Source organism: Coccidioides immitis (assembly GCF_000149335.2).
Source record: "Coccidioides immitis RS genomic scaffold supercont3.3, whole genome shotgun sequence".
NCBI lineage: Eukaryota > Fungi > Ascomycota > Eurotiomycetes > Onygenales > Onygenaceae > Coccidioides > Coccidioides immitis.
In genome coordinates, this window is record NW_004504308.1 from 3,079,323 (window position 1) to 3,102,993 (window position 23,671).

Here is a 23,671-nt window from a genome sequence, read left to right on the forward strand (position 1 = left end):
TTGCTGCGGCATGTCACCAAGGTAAGCAATACAAGGAGCAATGACCCTGACAGTTCCTTCACCAGTTACCACAATGTCAAATCCTCTTTCAACTGCTTGTAAACCGGGAGCCAACGCCTCCACAACATCGGGAAAATTTGTAGCATGAGGCCCGAGAGCGATTGTATATACATTGTTTCGTCGTCTTCTTTCGGAATCATTAAGTCCTGCAGGGATCATATAGAAGCCAGTTATATTTCGGTACATGTTCCGATATAGACCGAATCCGTCAATGAACAGCTGGAAGGGAATGGATATAGTCCTCTTGATAGGGTCGCCTGGGCAGAGCATCTTGATCAGCATATCCCTCCCGTATGCCGCGATTTCCAGTTCACCCCGGAGCGGAGTGCTAAGTCGGAGCTCTTGTACAGATGATGTGTCGCGAATTGTATTCATCACTCGCCGTACAAAGAGCCCATTTGTTTCTGAGGGTTTGTAGCTACCCGATCCGTCAAAGGTGTAGTCAAGATGGACATCCAGTCGGGCTAGAATGTTGTCTTCATGTATGATGTGAGTTTCCTGGTCTTCCAGTAAGAGCAGCTCGTTCGGGCAAAGCGGAGGTCTCAGGGAATGGATTCTTTTATCAAAGCTGTTGGCAGTAATAGTGTACTGGACAATAAGAACAATTTCACCAGGTTTTGTGCAGGCCAGTCTCCGGTCCCGACCCACAAATTGAATCCTTCCGATATGGATTTCTTGTTCATTCCAAGTGCACCTACATGCAGCATTGTTGCACCTGAAACGAACAAAATCGGAAGGAAAGACTGGTGTCCTGTCAGGGTACCATGCAAAGTCACCCGACGAACACCTAATGGAGCTCCCCCAGCTCCATGATTGCCACAATTCGGTCGGGTTGTCAACTAGGTCGGCCATACCAATATGTATCTTCTTGCGAAATACAGGAGACCTTGCCAGTAATGACAAAAGAGCCACAGGATCCTGAAAGAATAAATTAGATGTGAGAGATGTCTGTATTAGTCGCTTCTCGGCAGGTGAAAGAGTTGGCATTTTCAATGGAACAGCCGGTATGGATGCCCGTCGGATGGGAAGCATAGGGAATTGAGCTCTGCATTTCTTCTTCAACGTGCTCAGCCCCAATGGTAGAGATCTCAGTGCACCGATGTCTTCGGGAATCTGTAAGACTTCCCGCAGTGCCTCGTAGTGTCGGCGAGATATTCCTGATTTTTCGCACCATAATCCTAAAGCGAGCGTGAAGTGGTCCAGCATTTCATCAGGCTCCGCACGCGCATGGACTAGGACCTCCGACGGGTCATTCATTGTAGTCGGGATGTAGGTCTCAGCTGGCTGGTCGCCCAATGAATCCTCTAGTTGTGAATGAAAATCGGAATCTCCATTGCCAACCGGGTGCACTGGATGTAACATAGTCTGTAACCAGGGTTCGGATTCGGGCTCTTCATACTGTTGTGATTCATTGTTATCAACTGATCCCATGGGTAGAGCTGCCACTGCTTCTTGTATAATCTCCTGTACCCTGATGTCTTCTGGTTCAGAATGAGTGTCGGATAGAGCGTCGGGCGGAGCATCAGAGGCATCTGAAAGACTTGCTGCATCCTGTACACAGTGATTAGAATGATGCAGGCTGACAGAGGATCCAAGGTCTTACATTCAACCCTGACTCCTCAGTTTGATTGTTCGGCTGAATGTCGGATTCCACTGAAGGTAAAACGCGATTGCAATCTTGCGATTCCCGCAACAAATGGGCATGCTGTCTGCGCCTTCGAAACTGCGAGGCTGGGAATGGCAAATGAAGTCGCCTTCTCCAAAACATATAGTCCTGTATGCGCCTCACGTACCTCGGACGTTGCATGTTTGCTCGAGGTTTATACGCTGGTTTCCGCAGTGGTTGAGTTTCAAGTTGCAGGAACAGTGAGGGTTGCTGCGGAATTTCTTTGGGACAAAGTATGTAGGAATTAGAAAGAAAATTGCTGTTCGATTGGGGAATCGGACGTATTATAGCAAAGTTGAATGTTAGAGCAGCCGCAAAATGTGCCAACTGTGCCGCAGACCAACTGTAATATCCCGATCACCTAGACCTGTAATTGGCCCTAAGGGATGCAAGGTCAGCGATGATCTGCATCGTCCTGGGTGATCGGCCTATTTCAAAGAAATCAATCACTTAGTGGCGTTGAATTTTAGAATGTAGGGGAATATGGATACGGATCCGAATAGCAACTTGGGCAGTTGAATGCGCTCCGAGTCAACTATATAATAGACAGCGAACCCCTCCGAAATTCAAGCATTCACTCTCGTTCATCCTCACTTCACTCTGAACCACGGCAATCCGATAGCCAAAATGTCGGAGACACAGAGCACGCCAGCGCCAAAAAAGACAGCTCGCACGTTCCCATGGCCCCAATTGCACAGCACGCCAAAGGCTCAAGGGGCATCGTTCGGTTCGAATACAAGTACCCGAACCGAAGCGTTCTCTGATCATACAGAGATTGAAAAGCGGGTTCGAGTGGTGGAGCACGAGATACGAAATCGGGTGCGATGGGCCTATATATCGACATTAAATACTGACCCGATTCCGGATACCGTCCAGGAGGTGCTGAGCCTTGAGGACTGGGAAGCCGGGAACGACTCATATTTTTGTGAAGTTTCCAGGCGCATGTCGGACCTCTGTAAAGGTTGGAAATGTAAGACCTTGAGTAGCTTGAAGGTCGGAACAACGTCCCTAAACTCCTAGTTATGGTATAAACTGACCTCATTTGCAGGATCATGTCAGGGAATGTATTGAACTCAGCTTGACTGAGAATCCCGATTTCGGACTCCATGAAATAACCGATCGACAAAAGCTGATCAGCTATTTTGCCCGATTGTTCAAGTGGGACCAATTCTGTGAAGTCTTTTACTGGGTCAAGCCGTGTGTCGATTTTGAGAAGTCAGCTCCACAAGGGAAATGGTATTTTGAACGTAAGTCAATGGTAAATCTTAATTGCCATGATTTCTGCTCTGACAGTTATGGCAATAGAGGTGTATGCAAATTTAGCAGCATACGTGAAGCTATATCTTGATGACAACAGTCCGAAACGGGACGCATCCACCCCGTTGACCTACACCTGGGATTCTGTACTCAAGCTCTGGGACTGCTTGACACAGAAACCAGGACTGAGAGATGTCAATTCGGACGACTTCGCCCGACGGAAGGTCCGACCAAGGAAGCCAAAGGCTGTCCATGTTGAGACTTTGCCAGGAATTCTGGATGCGGTCCAGTTGACATCTAGTATGCCGCCCAGGGAACCCGATTCACGTCCGGCTCAGGCAGTGCAAGCCCCGCGGGAGCCAGAGAATGACGATTCAGACAAGGAGAATCGGAATCCTTTGCAGGACATCACGGAGGATTATTTTGAGACTGCGACAAATCGGCCTGCCTGTTCAAAGAGACCCGCGCCAGCCGCAACTGGTCGCAAACCCCGAAAGAGACGCAGATTCTAGTTGAATACATGAAAGGTGCCTTCTCGGGTCAAAATTGGCTGTTAGTTTGTGCTTCAAAATAGATTTCGGGGTTTGATATCTAGACTTCAATGCAATGCTCTGTTATATCAATGCTTGCAAGAGCCGAATTTCGCTATATTCAATATATATCTCTTTATCGTTCGCCGTAATCAGCTGTAGGAGCTCTAAGCAAAATGAGTTAGCACTTAGTAATGTATAAATAGACACGTCCCGATTAGGAAATCCAAAACAATCAAGCGGACACGCTAGATATAATAATCTCTTCCCACACAAAATCTCTCTCTTCTTCTCTTCTTTTCTTTTTTTCCTTCTCTTAAGCTCATTATATTTCTCGTCGCCCCTCCCCCCCTGTTCCAATATCGAGGTAAGTGGTGGATTTCGAATGAAATAAGGAACTGCAGCAAACTGAAGGACAATATATGCAGAAATATCAAAAAATGGCTCCGCAAACGCGTAAATTAGCAGCAGCTCAGGACGAGCACTCCCCGATGTCCGCAAAGAAGAAGCCAGGGCGAAAGCCCTCGGCTGTCAAAGAAGAGCCCGCTATGGGCGATACACTCTGTGGTCGCTGTTTAACGTTCGTATATACGGCGCACATCGACAAGCCTTGTTCACGCAAGCAAGGAACCGCCAAGGCCTGCACCAATTGTGCAGGAGATAAAAAAGCCTGTGCTCCTGTCCCTTCAGAGATGCAGAAGGAAGTGGCAGCATTGCTGTCTGACCATGATGATTTTCTCAGGCTTAAGAACGCGACGCTCCGAGAAGAACTGAAAACCAGCATGGCGGAACGGGCCGCTGGTCTCAGTGAAATGCTTGCCAAAATGGCACCCCCGTCGGTCCAAACTGACAACTCCCCCCCTCCCCCCCCTTTTAACGCTGAAGTTGGTGCTGCCACTTTGGCAGCGTTGGAAAAGCTTGTGTCTATCCAAGCCGAACAAAAAGAGCTTGCGGAGCACACATTCCGCTCTGTCAAGGTAGGTTGAACTGATTGGAGATCATACATTCAACTCATGCTAATGCAGTTATATATATAGAATATTGAAAGGACCTTGGCCGACATCCGCCGGGACTTAAAGTCCAATTGTTTACCTTCTGCGGTCAGTATACTTGATGCAATGTCGGGATGAATTGAACTGACTTTGATATTTGATGACAGAAAAAGCGAAAGGCAGAAGAAACCATTTGCGAATCAGCAGCCAAGATAGGCCGATTTGCTGCTGCCCTGCCCTCTGCTGCGTCCGCTCCTCCCCCCCCCTCCCCCACTCCGATCACGCCTTCTCCCTTCGTTCAGTCGCAGCCGAACCTATCTGCGTCGGGCCTGTCTCCAACTGGAGGCAGCGGAGCCGATTTGCTCGAAAGTACGATCAAGCGGCCCGAATGGGCTCGCCCTGACGATTCTTCTGCGCTCGCTTTACGCCCTGTCCCCGAACCAGAGACTCCGACCGGTGAGGAGGCTCCTGAAATTTAAAAAAAAAAAAAATTCATTACGATTCGGGTTGTGCGGGTGGTTCTGTAAACACTTAGTAGTTAATTTCTAGCAATTAAAAAGCTTCCGAATCGGGTTCAAAACCCTCAATTGGTGCATCATACGTTCCGAATTCTATACGTTTCGGACCCTTTATACGTGCATTGTAAATATATGGTGGATCTACGGTTTCAAGCTTGCGATCCGTGGCTCAACGGGTCGCGTCGGATAAACGTTTTCCGACGGTTGCCCGAAAAGCTCATTTTTCCGGTATGGGGACTGAGAGTGATCACATGAGGTCACGTGCACGCTAAGCCCAAAAGGGGTTAGGGTGCGCGAACAGTAATTGGCCTGATATTGGTGCGGGGAAGCCTAGCAGTCTATTTTAAGGCTGTCACTTTCGCGAGTTTCTTTCAAGTGATCTCACGCCGTGTCGCCCTCAAGTAATCTGTTGCATGATGCGGCACAGCAGATCCCTGCTGTCTTCTCCCTCTCAAATGAGACAGGACGCAAAGTGCTGCAACTGCGGCGGGGAAAAGGGCGGGAAGGGTGAGAAGGGCCGTGATGAGCCCATTCGCACTGGCCTGTTTGAGGAGGGCGCAGCCGTGGATGTTGAAGGCGCTTGCAGGCCTATATGGGTTTCTTGGCGCTTGGGCAACAGGAGCTTTCCTATTGGTCAAGAGCGAAGGTGTGATTGCTGAAGCAAGGCTTGGCGGCAGCACCAAACAAGAGCTCGCCTTGGATTGAATTCTTGACCACAAAATAACCAGCAACGCGATGAAAGGCGCGACATTATTTCAACGGCTTCCAGCGAAAAGCCTGAGTTCATCAAAGTTTTATAGGAGTTACCATCTTTCTCCGTTCTCACCCCCCTTTTCCTCGTCGGTCCAGGGCCGGTCACTCTCAATGTCAGATCACAGTCTTGCCAAATATGGCAAGTTCTTCCAGTACACAAGCGGCCGCTGGCTTTGGGATGAGGAAAAGCAACTTCAGGATCGATTTACACCTTTCAATGTGGTGGAACTCCAGCATATTGCGGCTGGAAGTATTGGAGCGAACAAGTGTGTTGCCATGACAAAGTTGGCGGAAGGCTCTTTTAACAAGACCTTTCATCTTAAGATGGACAACGGGTCTACTGCCATTGCGAGAATACCTCACCCCATTGCTGGACCCAAGTACTATACCACCGCATCGGAGGTCGCGACAATGGATTTTGTAAGACCCATCTTCTTGCCCTTGACAAGTTGTTGGACATCTGGTTTACTCTACTACAGGCCCGTACAGTACTCCAGATACCTGTCCCACAGGTTCATGCATGGAGCGCACGCGTTGATAACCCTGTTGGTGCTGAATACATCATCATGGAGGAAGCTGCAGGGACAAAGCTGGAGGATGTATGGGATAATCTTTCTCTAGAAGACAGAATTTCTATCATGAAGGATCTGGTATCGATTGAAAATAAGCTTCTTTCGGTATCTTTCAGCAGGTATGAATAATTAATTCAATGAACTGCAATTGATGAAGCTGACGCGGGACTTAGATATGGGAATCTCTATTACTCTGGCGAGGCAGTCCCCGGGGCCGTGGTCGCTGAAGTTGTGAATGATACATCACCAGAACTTAAAATGGACGTGAAGATGCGGTTTTCCATTGGCCCTGTTGTAGCAAGAGATTTTTGGACAAAAGAACGTTCAGTGATGGATATAGATCGGGGTCCATGTAAGTCAATCATCTCCCACTCAATATTTCTTATGCTTAAATTCCTTCAGGGAAGCTTCCACATGAATATGCGGTAGCTTTAGCATGTTGTGAACAGAAATGGATTGAGCAACATGCAATCCCCAAGCCTGCGACTGATCAATTCATAACATCTACAGCGCAAAATTCCCCCAAAGCCCATCTTTCTCTTCTCAAAAAGTATCTACAGGTGGTCCCTTATCTTTTGCCCACAGACGACCCGAATCTCGTTGCATCTACAATCTGGCATACAGATCTCCATGCCGGCAACCTCTTTGTGGACAAAGGCCATATCACTAGCGTGATTGACTGGCAGGAAGCTTGGGCTGGGCCTCTAGTTCTTCAAGGCCGCCACCCACGCCTAGTTGATTTCCAAGGTGATATCATTTTGAAACCACCGCCAAATTTTAAGGACCTTGAACCGAATGAGAAGGCCCACTTGAAAAAGCAGATCGCCAGTTCCATAATTCTTTATCTTTATGAACAGCAAACAGCAAAACTCAACCCTAACCTCAACAGAGTACTCCGTTTAAAGCTCGGGCGAGTGAGGTGTGAGCCTATAAGCTTTGTCAGCAACACCTGGGACGACGATATTTTGCCATTGCGCGAATCACTGATAAATGTGGAAAGGTATGTTGTAAAATCAGTCTCCAGAATTACAATATCCATTACAGGTATGCCTCCTAATTCCTGGTACAGACATTGGCATGAGCTAGGCTTCAACTTCGCGTGCCCAATTCACTTTACACAGGACGAGCTCCAGAGACACGCAGAGGATGGAGAAGGATGGAATGAAGTGCAAGACTTTTGGAGAGCTGTAGAAGGAATTGCCGCCCGTGATGGATGGACTCCACACAGCATGTATGAAGAGGCTGTGGCTCTTTTTTCAGAACTCAGGGAAATCGGGTTGAAGAACATGATAGGAAAGGAGAGAAAGGACTTTGAAGCACAGACGCGGTGGGTGGAGAGCTCTTCCCAGGGCCATAATGATGGAAATGTAGAATGATACCTATCAGTTCGGATCTCCAAATGACAGCCAACCATCTACATAGTTCTTATTATCTGCGTAGCTCTCTATTATGCTTTGCGGCTGCCTCAGTCCTCATCACTTAGCTCATACTCTTTCGCCCAAGTGCTGATGTCATTGACAAACCGCCGTGAAATCCCAATTTTGACCCCATGCTCGATAAAAAATTCTGGATCTTGATACTTATACACCTGCTCAAGGTCAAGACCATTCGCAAGTGCCACATCACATGCCTTTTGAAAATCTGCTTCGAGTATCTCATCCACCACATTTGATTCCTGCCACTTGGTGAAGGCGGGAAGCCTTCAGTCAACCATTGGTGCACCATGAACTTATGTGGTACAAAATCTAACCACATCATCGCCCATGTGATCAGCAATGACAAGATAGACATCACTGCCACACTTAACATTATATTCCCATAGCTTTTTGACCAGGGTGTTCTTTAAGCAGCATCAACTTTATTGCAAGCTCAACTGATTGTTGGACCAACACAGCTTCATCACTCTGGAAATCTTTTGTGATGGCATCTCTGGAGGAATATTCTGATGTAATGAAGATTAGTTGTTGAACTGGAACACAGGAAGATGGCAGGTGTCTGAATTTAAGCTATAGAAGAGACCACTTCTGACACCCTCTTTTCATGGCCCTGGGAGATGGAAGAGGCCACTTTTGGCGCCCTCTTTTTGTGGCCCACTGGGTGCCAAAAATGACTTGCAATGACAAGAGAGAGCAGTTGACTGGGGAATGATTTCTAATTAGATACTTTTAGATTTCTGGCTTTCTGGCTTTCTGGCTCTTTCTAATGGAGCGGGGTACGATGGGATGCCTCGTCAAGGTAGGCGAGTTGGTTGATATGGTGAGAGCGCAAGAAAGGTGAAAAATCACAACATAGTAAGGGTATGGTCGAGTAGTAAGTGTAGAGATAGGTATGTCCTAACAGACACCTAAGCTCATAAGGAGTAATAGTACTAAAGAGCCCTGTACTAACACAGGCAGCTCTAATGAGGAACAGTAGCAAGTTTCATGAACAAGAAATCTTCATATTCTCTAACTAATGACCAAACTGGTAGTAAGGAACGAGTGTGTAGAAAAGAGCAATGGTGCGTGAAGGTAATAAGCAAGATGCAGGGGCTACAGGTGGTTTATCTAGCTCAAGGATAGTAGCTTTGGGGTGGTTTGCGCCTTGGACCGGAACAACCTTTGTCCTAATGAGGCACCGGTGATGGAGGACTTGTATGCTTGTCATTCACTAAGCTACCTAAAGGGGAATCTCGGCTAATCTATGTGGGTCACGTGAGCGAGGTGCTGGTTGGATTACCTAACAACCGGAATCCCCACTACACTAAGACTGCTATTTTTGATTTTTCCGACTTCCAAAGCCATATAGTACAGCTTTCTAAAGCAAACTATCCAATTTTCTGGCAGTTATGGGAATGGTTGGATCAAGTCCTTTTTCAACGAATCATCTGGGAGTAATAGTTCCCAATAGGACCTGTTGAGAATATCAGTAATTTGGCAAAGCCCCATGTGAGATCCCAACCCCTCAAAATCCTTTGTATTCATGTAAGGATTCGCCGCGAACTCCTTACACAGACCAACAGCACCCGCAAGGGCCAGAGGCCTCAGCTCGCGATGTGTCCTTGTGAGGCACTAAGTCATGTGCTTGCAAGCACACATAAAAGGCTGTCACTGCGCGAACCTCTTGCTGAGAGTCAGTGGCAATCTTGTTTATAAGTTATACATAATTGGCAGAATACAGATCTTTTACCTTACATACTCTTTTTCCATATATATTCCTCCTAGAGATTCATTGTCATACTGATTCACATATATGATTCTCACACAAGCCTCTTCTTCAGCTTTTAATATATCTTCATTCACTGTGAACCCACTGGAGAGTAGGTATTGATCCCAAAAACTACTATCAAGTAAGAGTAAGGCCGGCAAGGCCTCTGGGAGAAGTAGGCTGGTATTCGGGACCGGGACAGGATCCTATTTCCCATTGAAGCTTGTCCCGGTCCCAAATTTAGAGACAGCTGGGATCCCAAATATGAAATCTCAGTCTCATATCCCATCCCACTCAAGAGCTTGAGATCCTATTACCATCCCTATCCTATAAATTATTTCCTGGTCCCGTTCTCAAATAGAAAATTATGTCCCATGTCCTATTCCAGCAGAGAAGGTAGGCTCTCATTTCCCATTCCAGCCAGGTCTACAGTGGGACTGGAATAGGACCAGGTTTCCCAGCCCCATTATGTCAAGAGTCAAACTGGTCAAATTTTGTGTGGGACTGTTACCAAATTTTATTACTTTTTTGATGAAGGTGAAACTCTTAGAAAAATCAATTTGATTGTAAAAGAAAAAAACAAAGTATTAAAACTAAGTAATGGTCAAAGCCAGCAAACAACTAGAAACTGTCTAAATGACAAGTTTATCATCATCATTATTATTGTTATTGTTCTTGTCATCATCATCATTCTTATTATTATTATAATTTTCTTTCTCTTTCTTCTTCTTCTTCTTCTTCTTCTTCTCTCTCTTCTTCTTCTTCTTCTTCTTCTCCTTCTCCTCCTTCTTCTGCTCCTCCAGAACCAGCTTTGTGAACCAGACAGGGGCTCTAATACCTGCTATTTGACAGATGAAGACCCTGTCAGCACCAGGGGAAGACAGAAAGATAATGGTGAGCAGTAGCAGTGATGGTGAAGCAGTAGCAGTAGTTGGTGGAGCAGGGACAAAACACAGGTGGCAGGTAATAGTGGCAGGGGCAGGGGCAGCAGGGGCAGGGCAATCAGATATATTAATCAGGCTAAAATAGTTCAATTCAGTCATGGTACTGATGCCAAGAATGAGCTTCATGTCATTAATGTTAACTGTAACATACTTATGGTACATTATTACCATAACAGAGTCTATATTACTCAGTATAATTATTAATGCCATTGCCAATAATAACTTATACTTAAATAGAGTGCACAAGATTGCTTCAGCAGTCTTCTAAAGTAACTTAATAACAGAATGTTGCCAGCAATATTCATGTTCTTGATGACAGAATAAAGTAATTTTCTGAATTAATTACTGGAATAAGGCTACTGGAAGAATTAGCTCTGTAAAGCTCTGGAAGTAATGAATCTTCTTGATAGCATCTATTTCACTAATTAGTATTAAGACTGTTACTAAAAATCATTACTTTTTGATATACAAGTGCTGAACTTCTAATTATGAACAGAGCAGCAGAAGCAGGGGTTCTTCTGATTAAAGTTGACCAGATCAACATCTTTATTAACTTTACATCAATTGCTCTTCTTCAGGGCCCATTTTTTTAATATGATCTTGTGCTGCTTCTCTCCAGCTGTACAAAATGAATACATACAGGGAAAACTAACATCTTGTCAGTAAATAATGTGTGCTAGAGCAGTATTCTGCAAGCACTCATCTCTTAACATAACTTATTTTTATTACAGTGCAGGTTCTTGTACAGAAGTGTTACAGGACAGTAAATAATCAGAGAGAGAGAAGAATTGTTAACAGTAGCTCTGAAGAAAAAGAAGAAGAAAAGAAAGAAAAAGACAAGAAAAGAAAGACTAATCTTATATTATTATTCTGCAGCCAGTATAGCAACAATGTGTTGAGCTTGTTTATAGCAACATGCCTGTAGAATGTAAACAATATGTATAGTAATCATCTTATGCAAGTACTAGATCAATACACTTCATATTTCCATTATTCTATAGCCAGCATAGCAACAACACATGAAGCTTGCCTATAGTAACATGCATGTAGAATGTAAATAATATGTATAGTAATCATTTTATACAAGTAGTTGGTTAATACACTCTATAATCTCATTATACAGTGCCTCCAATTCAACTTATTGCATATAATCATGAAGATAGAGCCAAAACAATATTCAATAAGAGAGAAGACCTGTGTGGTACAGAAGCACCACCAGATCTTGAAAGATCATTAAAAAGATATATTCAAGACAGAAGAGACAGATCACAAGGCATGCCATAATATACTAAAGAGAATTCAAGTCAAATATGAGTAGTATGCACTCTCAGTAGTTTGCATTAAATTATATTAACATTTATTGCAGACAGAATAGCAGCAAGAAAAATTATAAGATAATTAAGAATAAAGCCATTAAATAGTTGATAGCTAAGCAATTTGCCAAGAGCAAGTCAAAGAAGTATCATAAGCACCAGCTTATAATATCTCAGCAAAAGAAAAGGGAACAGAAGAAGAAGCATTATCAAGAAAAGACTACAGAGACTGAGAATGAAGCTTGACAGAACAAGAAGATAGAATTCAAAAGTAACAAAATTTGATAACAGTTCTGACATATTTAGATTAAAACAAGCTAGCTACAGCATTCTATTGCTGTATGTAAGCAGGCCTGGTTTCAACAAATAATAGTTAAGCTTGAGACCAAGATCATGAACTATAGTCATGATTATCTTGCTGTAGTTAGTGTGTTGAGAGAGAGGATTAAGATGAAGATGAGAAGATTTCTGAGCTAATTACAGAATCTGATTAAAGACAACAACAGCCTGCCTGCTTCAGAAAAGATGAAGAAAGATGATTTTGAGATTGTGATGTTCTCTAATAAGAATAATGAGAAGAATGGTGAGAAGAACAATAATTAGATTATTGATATCTAGAGAAGAAAGTTAGATTTTTAATTCTTTTTTTATATTAATTTGAGAATGAAGTGCCATTAAATTGGCAAAATGTTTTATTTTCCTAAAGAAGAATATTTCATTGTAAGAATTCACCCACAAACCCCTTACATAGACAAACAACACCTGCAAGAGCTCAGGGCCTCAGCTCACAAGGTGTTGGGAGTACATGTGTCCTCACAAGGCACTAAGTTACATGCTCACAAGCACATATAAAAGACTGCCACTGTGTGAACCTCTTGTTGAAAGCCAGTGGCAATCTTGTCTACAAGTTATATATAGCTGTCAATACCAGATCTTTTATTTCACATACTCTTTTCTACATACAATTTCTTCTATAGATTTATTGTTACATCAATCTACACATACAATTCTCACATTTTGCCATTCTTCTTTAATGACATCTGATAATAGTATCAATACAAAGAAGCTAATCTCCTGAAGCTCACAAATCTGGAACACCAGCAGAAAATCTACTTAAAGAACAAACTCAAGTTTGTAAGAAGATAACAAATCTTGAAATCATCTCAGCTCTCTCAACCATGGATGAAATCAAAACTAGTATTGTGATCTCAGAGAGAGAGTCTATCTTAGCATCAAGAGATGAAATTCAATAACTTTGCAAGAAAACCAAACTACTAAAGAGAATGGCAAAATAACAAGAAAAGTTGAATACTCTCCAGGCCACTTAAAAGCACTTACAAAGTGAATCTTTTAATATAGTTATCTTCAACCCAACACCCACAAAGCATCTGTCAGTCTTGAGATCATTATAATATATAAAGCTCTATCAGACTGGCTTCTATACAAAATATCAGCAGTTTATCTCCAGTATTGAATTCACTCACAATACAAGTAAATTAGATGATGAGGAAACCCTCACATACACTTTTACAGAACTTGATTACATTAAAAAAGATCTCTGGAAGATTTATCATAAAAACAATCCATTAAAAAATAACTGAAATAGTCTCAAGAAATTTCTATATGCAAGGCTAGAAGATTCAGCAAATTATATACAAAACTCTTAATAAGCAATCCTCAATCTTTGCAAGAGTTTGAATGAAACTGATCAAGCCTACCACTAATAATTTCTAGAGCTTGTGACAAAAATTGGTGAAGAATTTGAAAGCTTTGAAAAAATGAAGAAGAATCTATACATAGAGAACTTGAATAAGCTCATATGAGCTAAACTGAATGAACAGCTGGAAATACTAGATGATATTAATAAGATAGTAGCACTGACTACCCAACTCCAACCAAGTGTGACAGCAGTTCTTGAAAAGAATGTCTTATACATAAAGTCTATCAATTCAGTTGGAAGTGCTTACAGAGATATAAAGACTGATGATTTAAGACCATAAATAAATAAGAGAAGTCAATTTTAGAGACCTGCTCAGAAGATGGGGAAAGATCTTATCAAGAATTATGAAGCTTTGAGAAAAGAAGAGAAGTGCTTTGAGTGTAGCTAAAAGAGACATCTTATAAAAGATTGTTTCAAGAAGAAGAGTAGTAAATAGGGAATTGGAAAGCCACAAGTAGATAGAATTAATATAATGAAGTTATTCAAGAAAAGTCTTCTTGCTCTTCCCCCCATTGTTCTAGACATGTGAAACTTAACTGACAGAAGTATCATCTGGTCAGCACTAATAGACTTGAGTTATCAATCTCTAGTGATTAGTTTATAATTGGTTATAAAGCTAGCACTAGAGATGCACAAGATGCCTATAGAGATTGAAACTGCTATAGATTATGAGAATGTTACTCTTGTGAAAAAGATTGCAAATATATTCTTTAAAGCCTGTAACTTTCAGAGAAACTAGCAGTTGTTTCATAAACAAGTAATGATTACAAATATAAAAGATGAGATGCTAGTGAGTTTGAGCTAGCTGCAGCAATATAATTTCAAGATGTATTTCAGAGAACTAAGACTAGAGTTTCAAACTGTATATTGTGACCTGCTTGCAAAGATTAAACCAGTTAATCTCTCAGAGCTAGTAAAGAGAAGGAAGCTCATCTATATAATAACTTTCTGTAAATCAGAACAGGTAGTGATAGCAGACCTAGATCTTCAGATACTAGAAGTTTACTGTAAACTTGCAGAAGTATTTAGCAACAAGAGAGCTTAAAAGCTGCCACTACACCACAAAAATAATTTGATTATAGATCTTGAGCCAGAGAAGCAGCCAGAATTTGGAAGAACATACAGACTTTCACAAGCTGAACAAGAGACTCTTCACAAATATCTCAGCAGTACTCTAACTCATGGGTTCATCTGCTCTTTCAAGTTATTTACAGAAGCACCCATTCTGTTTGTGTTCAAGAAAAATGACAGACTAAGAATGTGTGTGGACTATCATAATCTGAATTCAAAAACAGTCAAGAATAGATATTCTCTATTACTGATTGAAGATATATTGTATAAGCTTGTAAGAGCTGCAATATTCACTCAGTTAAATGTCAAGAATGTCTACTATAGATTAAGAATTCATAAAGAGAATAAGTGAAAGACTGCATTTCAAACTCCACAGAAGCTATTTAAGTACTTGATAGTGTTTTTTAAACTTACAAATACACCAGCAGCCTTTCAATTACATATTGTGAAGGCACTTAGCAAATATCTGGATGTGTTCACAATGACCTATCTTGATGATGTGATCATGTACTCAGCTTGCAAGAAAGATCATGAGAAGCATGTGAAATTAGTACTTAAGATACTTAAAAATGCAGATCTTTATTACAAGCTAGCAAAGTGCAAGTTCAATGCTTGTGAGATTGACTACCTTGAGTATATCATAATATCAGAGAATATTCTTATGGAGAAGAGCTGTATAAACACTATTCTTGACTGGCCAGAGCTAACCAGTAAGAAAGAGATTCAGATCTTTTTAGAATTCACAAACTTTTACAGGTGCTTCATCTCAAGATTCTCTAAGATAGTCTGCAGCCTGACTACTCTTCTAAAGAAAGAAGAAGCAAAGCTAAGCAGGTGCATACAAAAAGAGATAAGAAGAGAGATCAATACTTTTATGACTGAGAAAGATTGTAAAGTCTTTATAGATCTGAAAAGAGCATTTACAGAAGCTGTTATGCTTCACTATTTTGATATGAAATGGAAGACCAGACTAGAAACAGATGTATCTGGCTTCATAATGTATGATATTCTATTACAGCTGGTAAAGAATGGCATTTGGGTTCCAGTTAAGTTTTATTTGCAAAAGATGTAATCTGCAGAGATAAATTATGGCATTCATAATCAAGAACTGCTCACAATTGTGGAGTCATTTAGATATTAATACTGCTGGTTGAAAGGCTTGCAAACACCAGTTCAAGTTCTCACAAATCATGATAGCTTGTGCCATTTCCAGACTGCTCAAGATCTCTCACAAAGACAGGTCTACTGAACATAAAGACTGACAGCCTTTTGATTTACAGTTAACCATATGAAAGAAATCAAGAACTCAGCAGATGAACTCTCATAAAGATCTGATTATACCAAGAAGACTGGTCTAGATAATATGAAGAGTCACAAGACTGCAAATTAACTAAGAATGATGCTTACAAAGAAGCAAGAGACTACAGAAAAGTTAGAACTGACAGCTCAAGTTTCTTCCAACCAGAGAGAAGAGAAAGAAGATGAGAATGCACAACTTATCTTTATAAAGCTTTGAATTGCAATCAAGAAACTACTTACAAAGATTGTCTTGAAAGACACATACAAAATAAAGAAGATTGCAATGCAGGTTCAGAAAATTAAAGATCTGATTTATGAGAAGAATTCTTATAAGAAGAGCAGCTCCAACCTGTTGGCATTATTGTCAAATCTACTGCAAAGTGACAACTATACAGCTGAGGTCTATAAAAACATTAAGACAGGCATGAAGAAATTTGCAACATAAAAAGAGAAGAAGAGCATTCTCTATAAAGATGGTCACATGTACATCCCTCAGAATGAGGCCTTGTGAATAGAGCTGATCAGATATTATTATGATCTACCTCTTGCAGAGCATTTTGCTACAGCAAGAATGTATAAGCTTATAACTTGCAAATACTTTTGATCAAGAATGAGAGAACTGATGAAGAAGTGTTATGAAGTCTGTAGAGTCTGCCAGAACTCAAGAAGAGTTTACAGAAAATCTCAAGAAAAACTATCATTCTTATCAATTTCAAATTGCCCTTGAGAATCTATTAGCATGAATGTTATTACAGATCTTCTCACAAGCCTGAATCTTGAGAAGGTGCAGTTTGACTGTATTCTGGTTGTAGTAGACTGGCTCACAAAGATGACTCACTTTATCTCTACAACAAAAAAGCTGATATCAGAGGAATTGGTTCATCTCTTTATTTACAAGATAGTAAGATTATACAGATTATCTGCAAGCATAGTAACAGATTAAAAATCTCTGTTCACAAGTAAATTTTAGGGTAATTTAACTCACATCTTGAAGATTATAAGAGTAATAAGTACAGCATTCTATCTGCAAACTAATAGTCAAACTAAGAGACTGAATAGTGTACTAGAGCAGTACCTGCAAAGTTATATCAGTTATAATCAAGATGACTGGATGATGTGGTTGCTAATAACAGAGTTCACATACAATAACTTACAGCAGGTCTCCACACAGAAATCATCTTTTCAGCTAATATATAAGTTGAATCCACAAACAGATCTATTGGATTCTGATGAGTATAACTATATGTGCAAGAATTTAAAGAATTAGATGAAGACAATAAGATTGCTCTGCAAGAAGATTAAGAAATTACTTGTGAAGGCATAAGTCTACCAGAAGAAGTACTATAATCAGAAGCACACTGTAAAGACTTTTCAGATGGAAGACAAGATGTAACTTGATCTTTACAATATCAAGATTATGCAGTCTAACAAAAAATTGGATTTGTTAAGGCATGAACCTTATAGAATTATAAAGAAGATAGACTTGTAAGTCTATAAACTGGAGCTGCCTTCAGATCTGTAAACTCATGATATTTTTTATGTATTCCTGCTCTACAAGCACAAGACATGCAAAGAAATCAATAGCTCATCTTATTATAAAGTTTATAAGATAGATAAAAATGAAAAGAAGTATCAGATCTGCAAGATAATTAACTTAAAGAGAAAGAATCACAAGTTATAGTACAAAGTACATTAGAAAGATTATGATAATAAGAAGAACAAGATATAGATTCCTGCAAGTAATATTCATTCACTGAGAAAGCTACTTCAACAATTCTATAGTAGAAACCTGGACAAGCCTGATTTGTAAAAGAGATGAATGGAGATAGTAGAGCTAGAAAATAAGTTAGAGAGAGAAAAAACATAGTCAAGCTGAACTGAATCAAATTAAATTAATCTTAAAAGAAGAAAAAACTAAGCTAAGAACTATATAAAAGTCTCCAGCTTTCTTCTATAAAGATCTGTAACAACTATTTATAATCTCACTACTGGAAAGAGCAAGCAAGATGCTCACAGTATAGACAGTTATTATATTTTTAACTCAAGCTTACAGAGATGTACTCTGTAAAGACTATATTACTATAGTCTTGCTGAGCTCTCTTACAGATGAAGTATTTCTGTTCTAATAGCAGCTGAACTCCAGCTCAAGTTACAAGAATACTCTTATAGAGCTGGATATGAACAGTCAACTGATTTAAATTATCTAAACCAGTAATAAGTACAGGTCTTTAAATAAGCTTGCAATATCATGTTCTTTTATTAACAGACAAAGCTTGTGCTTCAGTATAGAATAAAAGATCTGAAAGAATCATTAAATTGGTCTATAAAGCACTAGTAAAAGTAGTGGCTGGCAGTATTTGGGTGAAGATAATCTGGAACCACCATTATTAATCTTACAGAGAGAATGCTGGATAATCTCAAGCACTTTATAAAATTATAACATCCATAAACTCTGCTGGAGCAGAAGAAATAGTAACAACAATCTAGAGAAAGTTAGCTACAAACTGAAATATGATAGAGAATACTCACATTTCCAGCTGGAGCTGGAGCAGCAACAACTACAGAAAGAGAAGACAGAGCAGAACTTTAACTTTATCAGCATGTAAATTAATACCAGCTTGTGAGAAGTACTTACAGCTTGAGCTGGTAAAGAGAAAGTAACAACAACTAACAAAGAAGAGAAAGAAGAAGAAGTAATAATACTTTAAAACTATCAGTTACAAACACTTCTCAAATTCTCAAGACTACTTACTAAAGATCTAACTTCTTCTATAAAAAGAGAGATGAAGATTCTTCTGAGAGAGAAGAGTAACAATAACTCACAGGAAAGAGAGAAGAAAGACTGCAAATCTGCAGAAATTTCTAGCAAGTATCAGTCTCTCTGTAAATTAAATCTTATATAAAGACAAAACTTCATAATCATGTGAAGCAAAGGCATAATCAAAAGTGAACTTACTAACTTGTAACTACAAGATCAAGCATACAGAATGTCTGGATAAAGCTATTTTTGATTCTTTTAATTATTAGAGATCTCTCACAAGCCTGTCTTTCACACAAAGCAGTACTTGAAGAGCTCACTTATCTAGATAATAATAATATAAACTAGAGAAGAAAGAAAAGAAAAGAAGAGAAAGAGAAAGCAAGAGAAAGCTTTCTCTTAAGCTAGTGCTTATTATCTAATAGTAATACAGAGCTAGTAAGAATAATAGAGACTCTCTACATATTGTTGTGTTATTGAGCTCTGTTGTGTTGTTATGTTGTATTGTATTATTAGAGTTGTGTTAATATCACATCTCTAGTAAGACTGTACTCTTTTTCTTATAAGAAAATTTTTATTTTTCTCAAGAGATTTTATTTTTCTACTCATAAAGATTTTTAATAAGACAGCTGCCTTGAGAGACCAAGACTTACAAGAGAAAGAAATCTGTAAGAATTTGCCTGCAAATCTCTTATATGAACAAACAACATCTGCAAGAGTTCAGAATCTCAGCTTGCAAGCTATTGAAAGTATATAGATTCTTATAAGATACTAAGTCACATGCTCATGAGTACACATAAAAAGCTGCCACTGTATGAATCTCTTGTTGGAAGCTAGTGGCAATCTTGTCTACAAGTTATATATAGCTGCCAATACTAGATCTTTTACCTCATGTACTCTTTTCTACATACAATTCCTTCTATAGATTTATTGTCATGCCAATCCACATATACAATTCTCACAAGTTAAAGTAATCCATTCTCTGTATTGAAGATCTCTGTAGAGATATCATGAACTACAAAGACTCTTCAGTGCTCATCTTTGTAAATTTTCATGCTCCCTATATCAAAGTTCATTAGATCTGAGAATATAGATATCCAAGTTTGCTTGTGTTTTTGAAGAAAATCAGCTAAAAAGTCTTTTGTTGTCATTAGAATTAGAGATTGGCCTTTAAATAACTTAGCAATTGAAGAAATAACTAGTTTTTCAGTAATATTTACTTCAGTAAAGCTGTTATTTATTCTATTTCTGAAGAAGAGAGCTTTGTTACTGATCTCTTCAAGTACTTGAGTATTCATCTTGAGAATTAGTCTTCTTTCTCTAAAGAGTTTTGGCTCAGAGAATTGTTTTTTATCTTCTTTATCATTTACTTTAGAGAGTAAAGAAGATTTAACTAAAGATTCAGTGTTTAGTCTAGTTTTTAGAGTAGAAGAATATGATTTGAAAGCATTACTAGCTGATACTTTCTCTTGAAAGCAGCTTTGTGAAGTATTACTACTGTCAGTAGCTATCTTTTTCTGATTTTCAAGCTGTATAATGTAGTGGGGATTCTGGTACCTTATTAGAACAAAGGTTGTTCCAGTTCAAGGCACAAAACCCCCCCAGCTACTATCTCTAAGCTATATAAACCACTCATAGCCCCTGCATCTTGCTCAATACCTTTGTGCATCTTTGTACTTTTCTACACACTCATTCTTTATTGCTAGTTTGGTTATTAGTTAGAGAATATGAAGATCTCTTGTTCATGAAGCTTGCCACTGTTTCTCATTAGAGCTGCCTGTGTTAGTACAGGGCTCTTTAGTACTATTACTTCTTGTGAGCTTAGGCATCTGTTAGAATATACCTATCTCTACACTTACTACTTGACCATACTCTTACTATGTTGTAATTTTTCACCTTTCTTGCACTCTCACTATATCAATCAACTCACCTATCTTGACAAGACATTCTATTGTATCTTGCTTTATTTGGTGACCAAGCTGAGACCTGAAGATGATGATGTGGTGATTTGGTGACTGCTAAGAAAGAGAAAAACAAATTCTGAGACACATGAAGCAATACACTATTTCAAGGTAAGATCTTATAGACTAGAAACACAGTACTAATCAGGTTTTTTATTTAGAAATAAGATTAGAGAGCTTAGATTTGAATGCCTCTTATCTAGAGCTTGCCTGATAAACAGATTTTTGGAAGATATTAACTAATAGACAGAATATACTGTATGACATGACCAAAGATCAAGAAATCAAGAAATTGGAATCAGAATCAACTATAGCTGAAGGTACTATAGAATTATATGTAACTATGTTACAGGGTGAGGACAAGAGAATTGTGGTTCATTCCCACATTTCTATGCCTTTCTCTGGCACAGCAAATGCATCTTGATTTGATGGCAGAGATGCTATCCTGTTTATTGAAAGATTTTATCAGATGCACAAGAATCATGGGGTAATTAACTTTAAAAATATTATTGAATGGTTGGCTAGATACTGTGTTACATGAATTGAAGAATGGATGAAGATCTTGGAAGACTATAAAGAAGATAATTGGAAAGTATTCTTTAAAGAGATTATTCATGAATTTTGTGATCAAGATATTACTTACAAGATTCACTGTTGGAATTATCTCTGAACAATTACAAAGAAACTGTGTGCTTGGGATGGCAACATTCACATCTATGTTTGAGAATACACTACTATTGCTAGTACAGTACAAGCTAATAAAAGACTTAATGAATTCACTAAGATGTCTTAGTTTCTTCAGAGGCTATCTGAGAAACTCTGGAATAAGATTATTAACAAGACCAAGCTCAATCTTTCAGATGATATATTGTCTATTGATTTTAGAAAAGTTGTTCAGGTGACCATGGAATTGATTGACCAGTATGAAGAGAATAAGAAGGTCTTTAAAGAAGATGAAATGAAACAGAAGAAAATAGAGAAGCTTGATGAGTGATATTAATTAGCTAACAAACTTTCTACAGTTGAAGCTTTAAAGAAAACAGCTAGTTTTGTGAAGACTAAAGAATCTGAATCAAAAGCTTAAGTCAAGAGCTCCGACAGTGCTAATATTGAAGCTGCTATTGAAAAGATGATCAATGAATTCACAAATTTGATATTGGCTATGAGAGTACAATCAAATTAGATACAAGAGAATTCTGATCAGTATTATATGCTGCAGAGAGAAGGATCTCTGAAATCTATATCAAATTATTCAACAAATGTGACTGTTAATCCTACAACTGTACAAGAGAATACTCAACTGCCAGTCAATCTCTATTTGGCTTGAAATGGCTCTTCTATGATAGGCTATAGTGGTGCTTGTGGATGAGAAGGAGCTCAAACTGAAGGAATTTCAATATGTTTCTCATGCTTTTACTGTGGAAAACCTAGACATCATTAATTTCAATGTTATGAATACCAATCTGATATGAGTAATGGATACTGCCATATTGATGATGAAGAAAACTTATGCATGAAATCTAAGAGTCAAAACCATTGAGTTGTCACTTCTAAATCTGGAATTCTGAACATGTATATTGTATGATCTATAAGAGAGAATGAATGGGTGATTTTGAAGTTGACAAGCCCTAAAAAAAAGATTAATCAGCAAGAAGAGATATCTTCTGCAAATTCAATCAGTATGAAGGTTCAAGCAGAACAACTTGCATATCTAATGTCTGATAGAGAATCTGATTCAGATAAGAAATATGAACCATTAAAAGAAAGAATATCAGTCAATATTGGAACAGTTGAAAAAGCTAAGATCAATCAAAAAGCTAAGATTGCAATCCTTCATATTCAGTGTACTAGACAATTTATTACTTACCAGGATAATCAGGCTAGTGTTGATAACAATATCATGAAAGATGTTAAATCTATCAATCAGAAGAAGCCTGAAATTCAGAACAAGTCTGTGGAGAAACAAAGACAAAGATATTCTGCAACAGATTGCTTATTCTCTCAGATCTGTAATTTAATGGATGTCAATGAATTAATAGATTGAATTCTCAATGGAAAAGTTGAATTATTAGTCAAGAAGCTTATAAGTGTATTACTGAAACTTCATTGAGTGTTCTTTGCATCAGGCTGGAATAACAGTACTAGCAAAAGCTATGCAAAGGTTGGAGTCTCTGAATTAGTTCAGCCTGAGCTAAAGATCAATTCTGGTTAACTTACATCAAAGCTCATGGTGCTAAAATCCAAAACAGCATATAAAATGTGTTCATTATATGCACCAGTCACTATAAATTAACAAGAATTAATGGTGTTAATTAATACTGGTTCAGAAATCAATTTGTTATCTTGAAAGTATGCTGAAATGTTAAATCTGCCAATGGAAAATAAGCTGTGAGTGACCATGCTTATTCAAATGGGAGAAGTTGCTTCTTTTTATATGTTTTGTGATGAAGTGCCTGTTCAAATTAGAGATATTGTTACACATATCTCTTTTCTTATACTTGAGGAAGGGGATCAGCAACTTATTCTTAAAAGATCTTGATAATTTGCTATCTGTTGGGGGTGCAACACCTCAGAAGATGGTGGAGTGAACTGTGAAATTTATAATAAGAAATGAATGTATTGCCTAGTTTTTGAAGACTTTAAGCCAAACTCAAGTAACATGAGATATGTGACTGATAAATCAAGCAGCAATCATTTAAATAATTTAATGGGCATTTAATCAGGCAAGTGCCTGTAGATACAAGGCCTGAGAAGAATGAAGAAGATGTGATGAAGATAATGGGTATAAGAATTAATGATGAGAAGGTTGAAGGTCAGGAGATTGAAAAGGATAGAGAAGTTGAGAGCATTAACAGCATTGCCAGCATTGGTAATTATGGTGATAAAAAAAAACATAGTTCCAGCATTGGTGAATCCAAAAGCACACTAAGCCTAATTGGATTGACCAGCATACTGGTGAATCAATTATTATTATTATTGTTATTATTATTCATTATAGTCTTATGCAGTTAGTAACTATAAAGACTACCTAACAGCTTCTCTGTTAGAATTTACTTAGTATACATTGTAAA

The 23,671-nt window shown here is 39.0% G+C and overlaps 6 protein-coding genes across 6 annotated transcripts; 3 read left to right on the forward strand and 3 right to left on the reverse strand.

Annotated features, from left to right (window-relative positions):
* Positions 1 to 3,953: 3,953 nt before the first annotated feature.
* Positions 3,954 to 4,984, forward strand: CIMG_13305 (uncharacterized protein; the record flags this gene model as incomplete). Its single annotated transcript, XM_004445100.1, has 3 exons — positions 3,954 to 4,490; positions 4,551 to 4,613; positions 4,673 to 4,984. 3 exons carry the CDS (start codon positions 3,954 to 3,956, stop codon positions 4,982 to 4,984), a joined length of 912 nt encoding a protein of 303 aa, XP_004445157.1.
* Positions 4,985 to 5,887: 903 nt separating this feature from the next.
* CIMG_07783 (uncharacterized protein) lies at positions 5,888 to 7,724 on the forward strand (the record flags this gene model as incomplete). The annotated part of the gene is made up of 5 exons (XM_012358513.1): positions 5,888 to 6,196; positions 6,256 to 6,467; positions 6,522 to 6,700; positions 6,751 to 7,348; positions 7,418 to 7,724. The coding sequence occupies 5 exons, from the start codon at positions 5,888 to 5,890 to the stop codon at positions 7,722 to 7,724; spliced, it is 1,605 nt and encodes a 534-aa protein (XP_012213936.1).
* Positions 7,725 to 7,813: 89 nt separating this feature from the next.
* Positions 7,814 to 8,113, reverse strand: CIMG_13306 (uncharacterized protein; the record flags this gene model as incomplete). The annotated part of the gene is made up of 2 exons (XM_004445101.1): positions 7,814 to 8,029; positions 8,099 to 8,113. The coding sequence occupies 2 exons, from the start codon at positions 8,111 to 8,113 to the stop codon at positions 7,814 to 7,816; spliced, it is 231 nt and encodes a 76-aa protein (XP_004445158.1).
* Positions 8,114 to 9,173: 1,060 nt separating this feature from the next.
* On the reverse strand, positions 9,174 to 9,854 carry CIMG_13307 (uncharacterized protein; the record flags this gene model as incomplete). Its single annotated transcript, XM_004445102.1, has 3 exons — positions 9,174 to 9,398; positions 9,522 to 9,740; positions 9,852 to 9,854. 3 exons carry the CDS (start codon positions 9,852 to 9,854, stop codon positions 9,174 to 9,176), a joined length of 447 nt encoding a protein of 148 aa, XP_004445159.1.
* A 312-nt stretch (positions 9,855 to 10,166) lies between these two features.
* CIMG_13308 (uncharacterized protein) lies at positions 10,167 to 10,783 on the reverse strand (the record flags this gene model as incomplete). The annotated part of the gene is made up of 2 exons (XM_004445103.1): positions 10,167 to 10,657; positions 10,708 to 10,783. The coding sequence occupies 2 exons, from the start codon at positions 10,781 to 10,783 to the stop codon at positions 10,167 to 10,169; spliced, it is 567 nt and encodes a 188-aa protein (XP_004445160.1).
* A 1,401-nt stretch (positions 10,784 to 12,184) lies between these two features.
* On the forward strand, positions 12,185 to 12,394 carry CIMG_13309 (uncharacterized protein; the record flags this gene model as incomplete). Its single annotated transcript, XM_001240618.2, has 2 exons — positions 12,185 to 12,214; positions 12,275 to 12,394. 2 exons carry the CDS (start codon positions 12,185 to 12,187, stop codon positions 12,392 to 12,394), a joined length of 150 nt encoding a protein of 49 aa, XP_001240619.2.
* Positions 12,395 to 23,671: the final 11,277 nt, after the last annotated feature.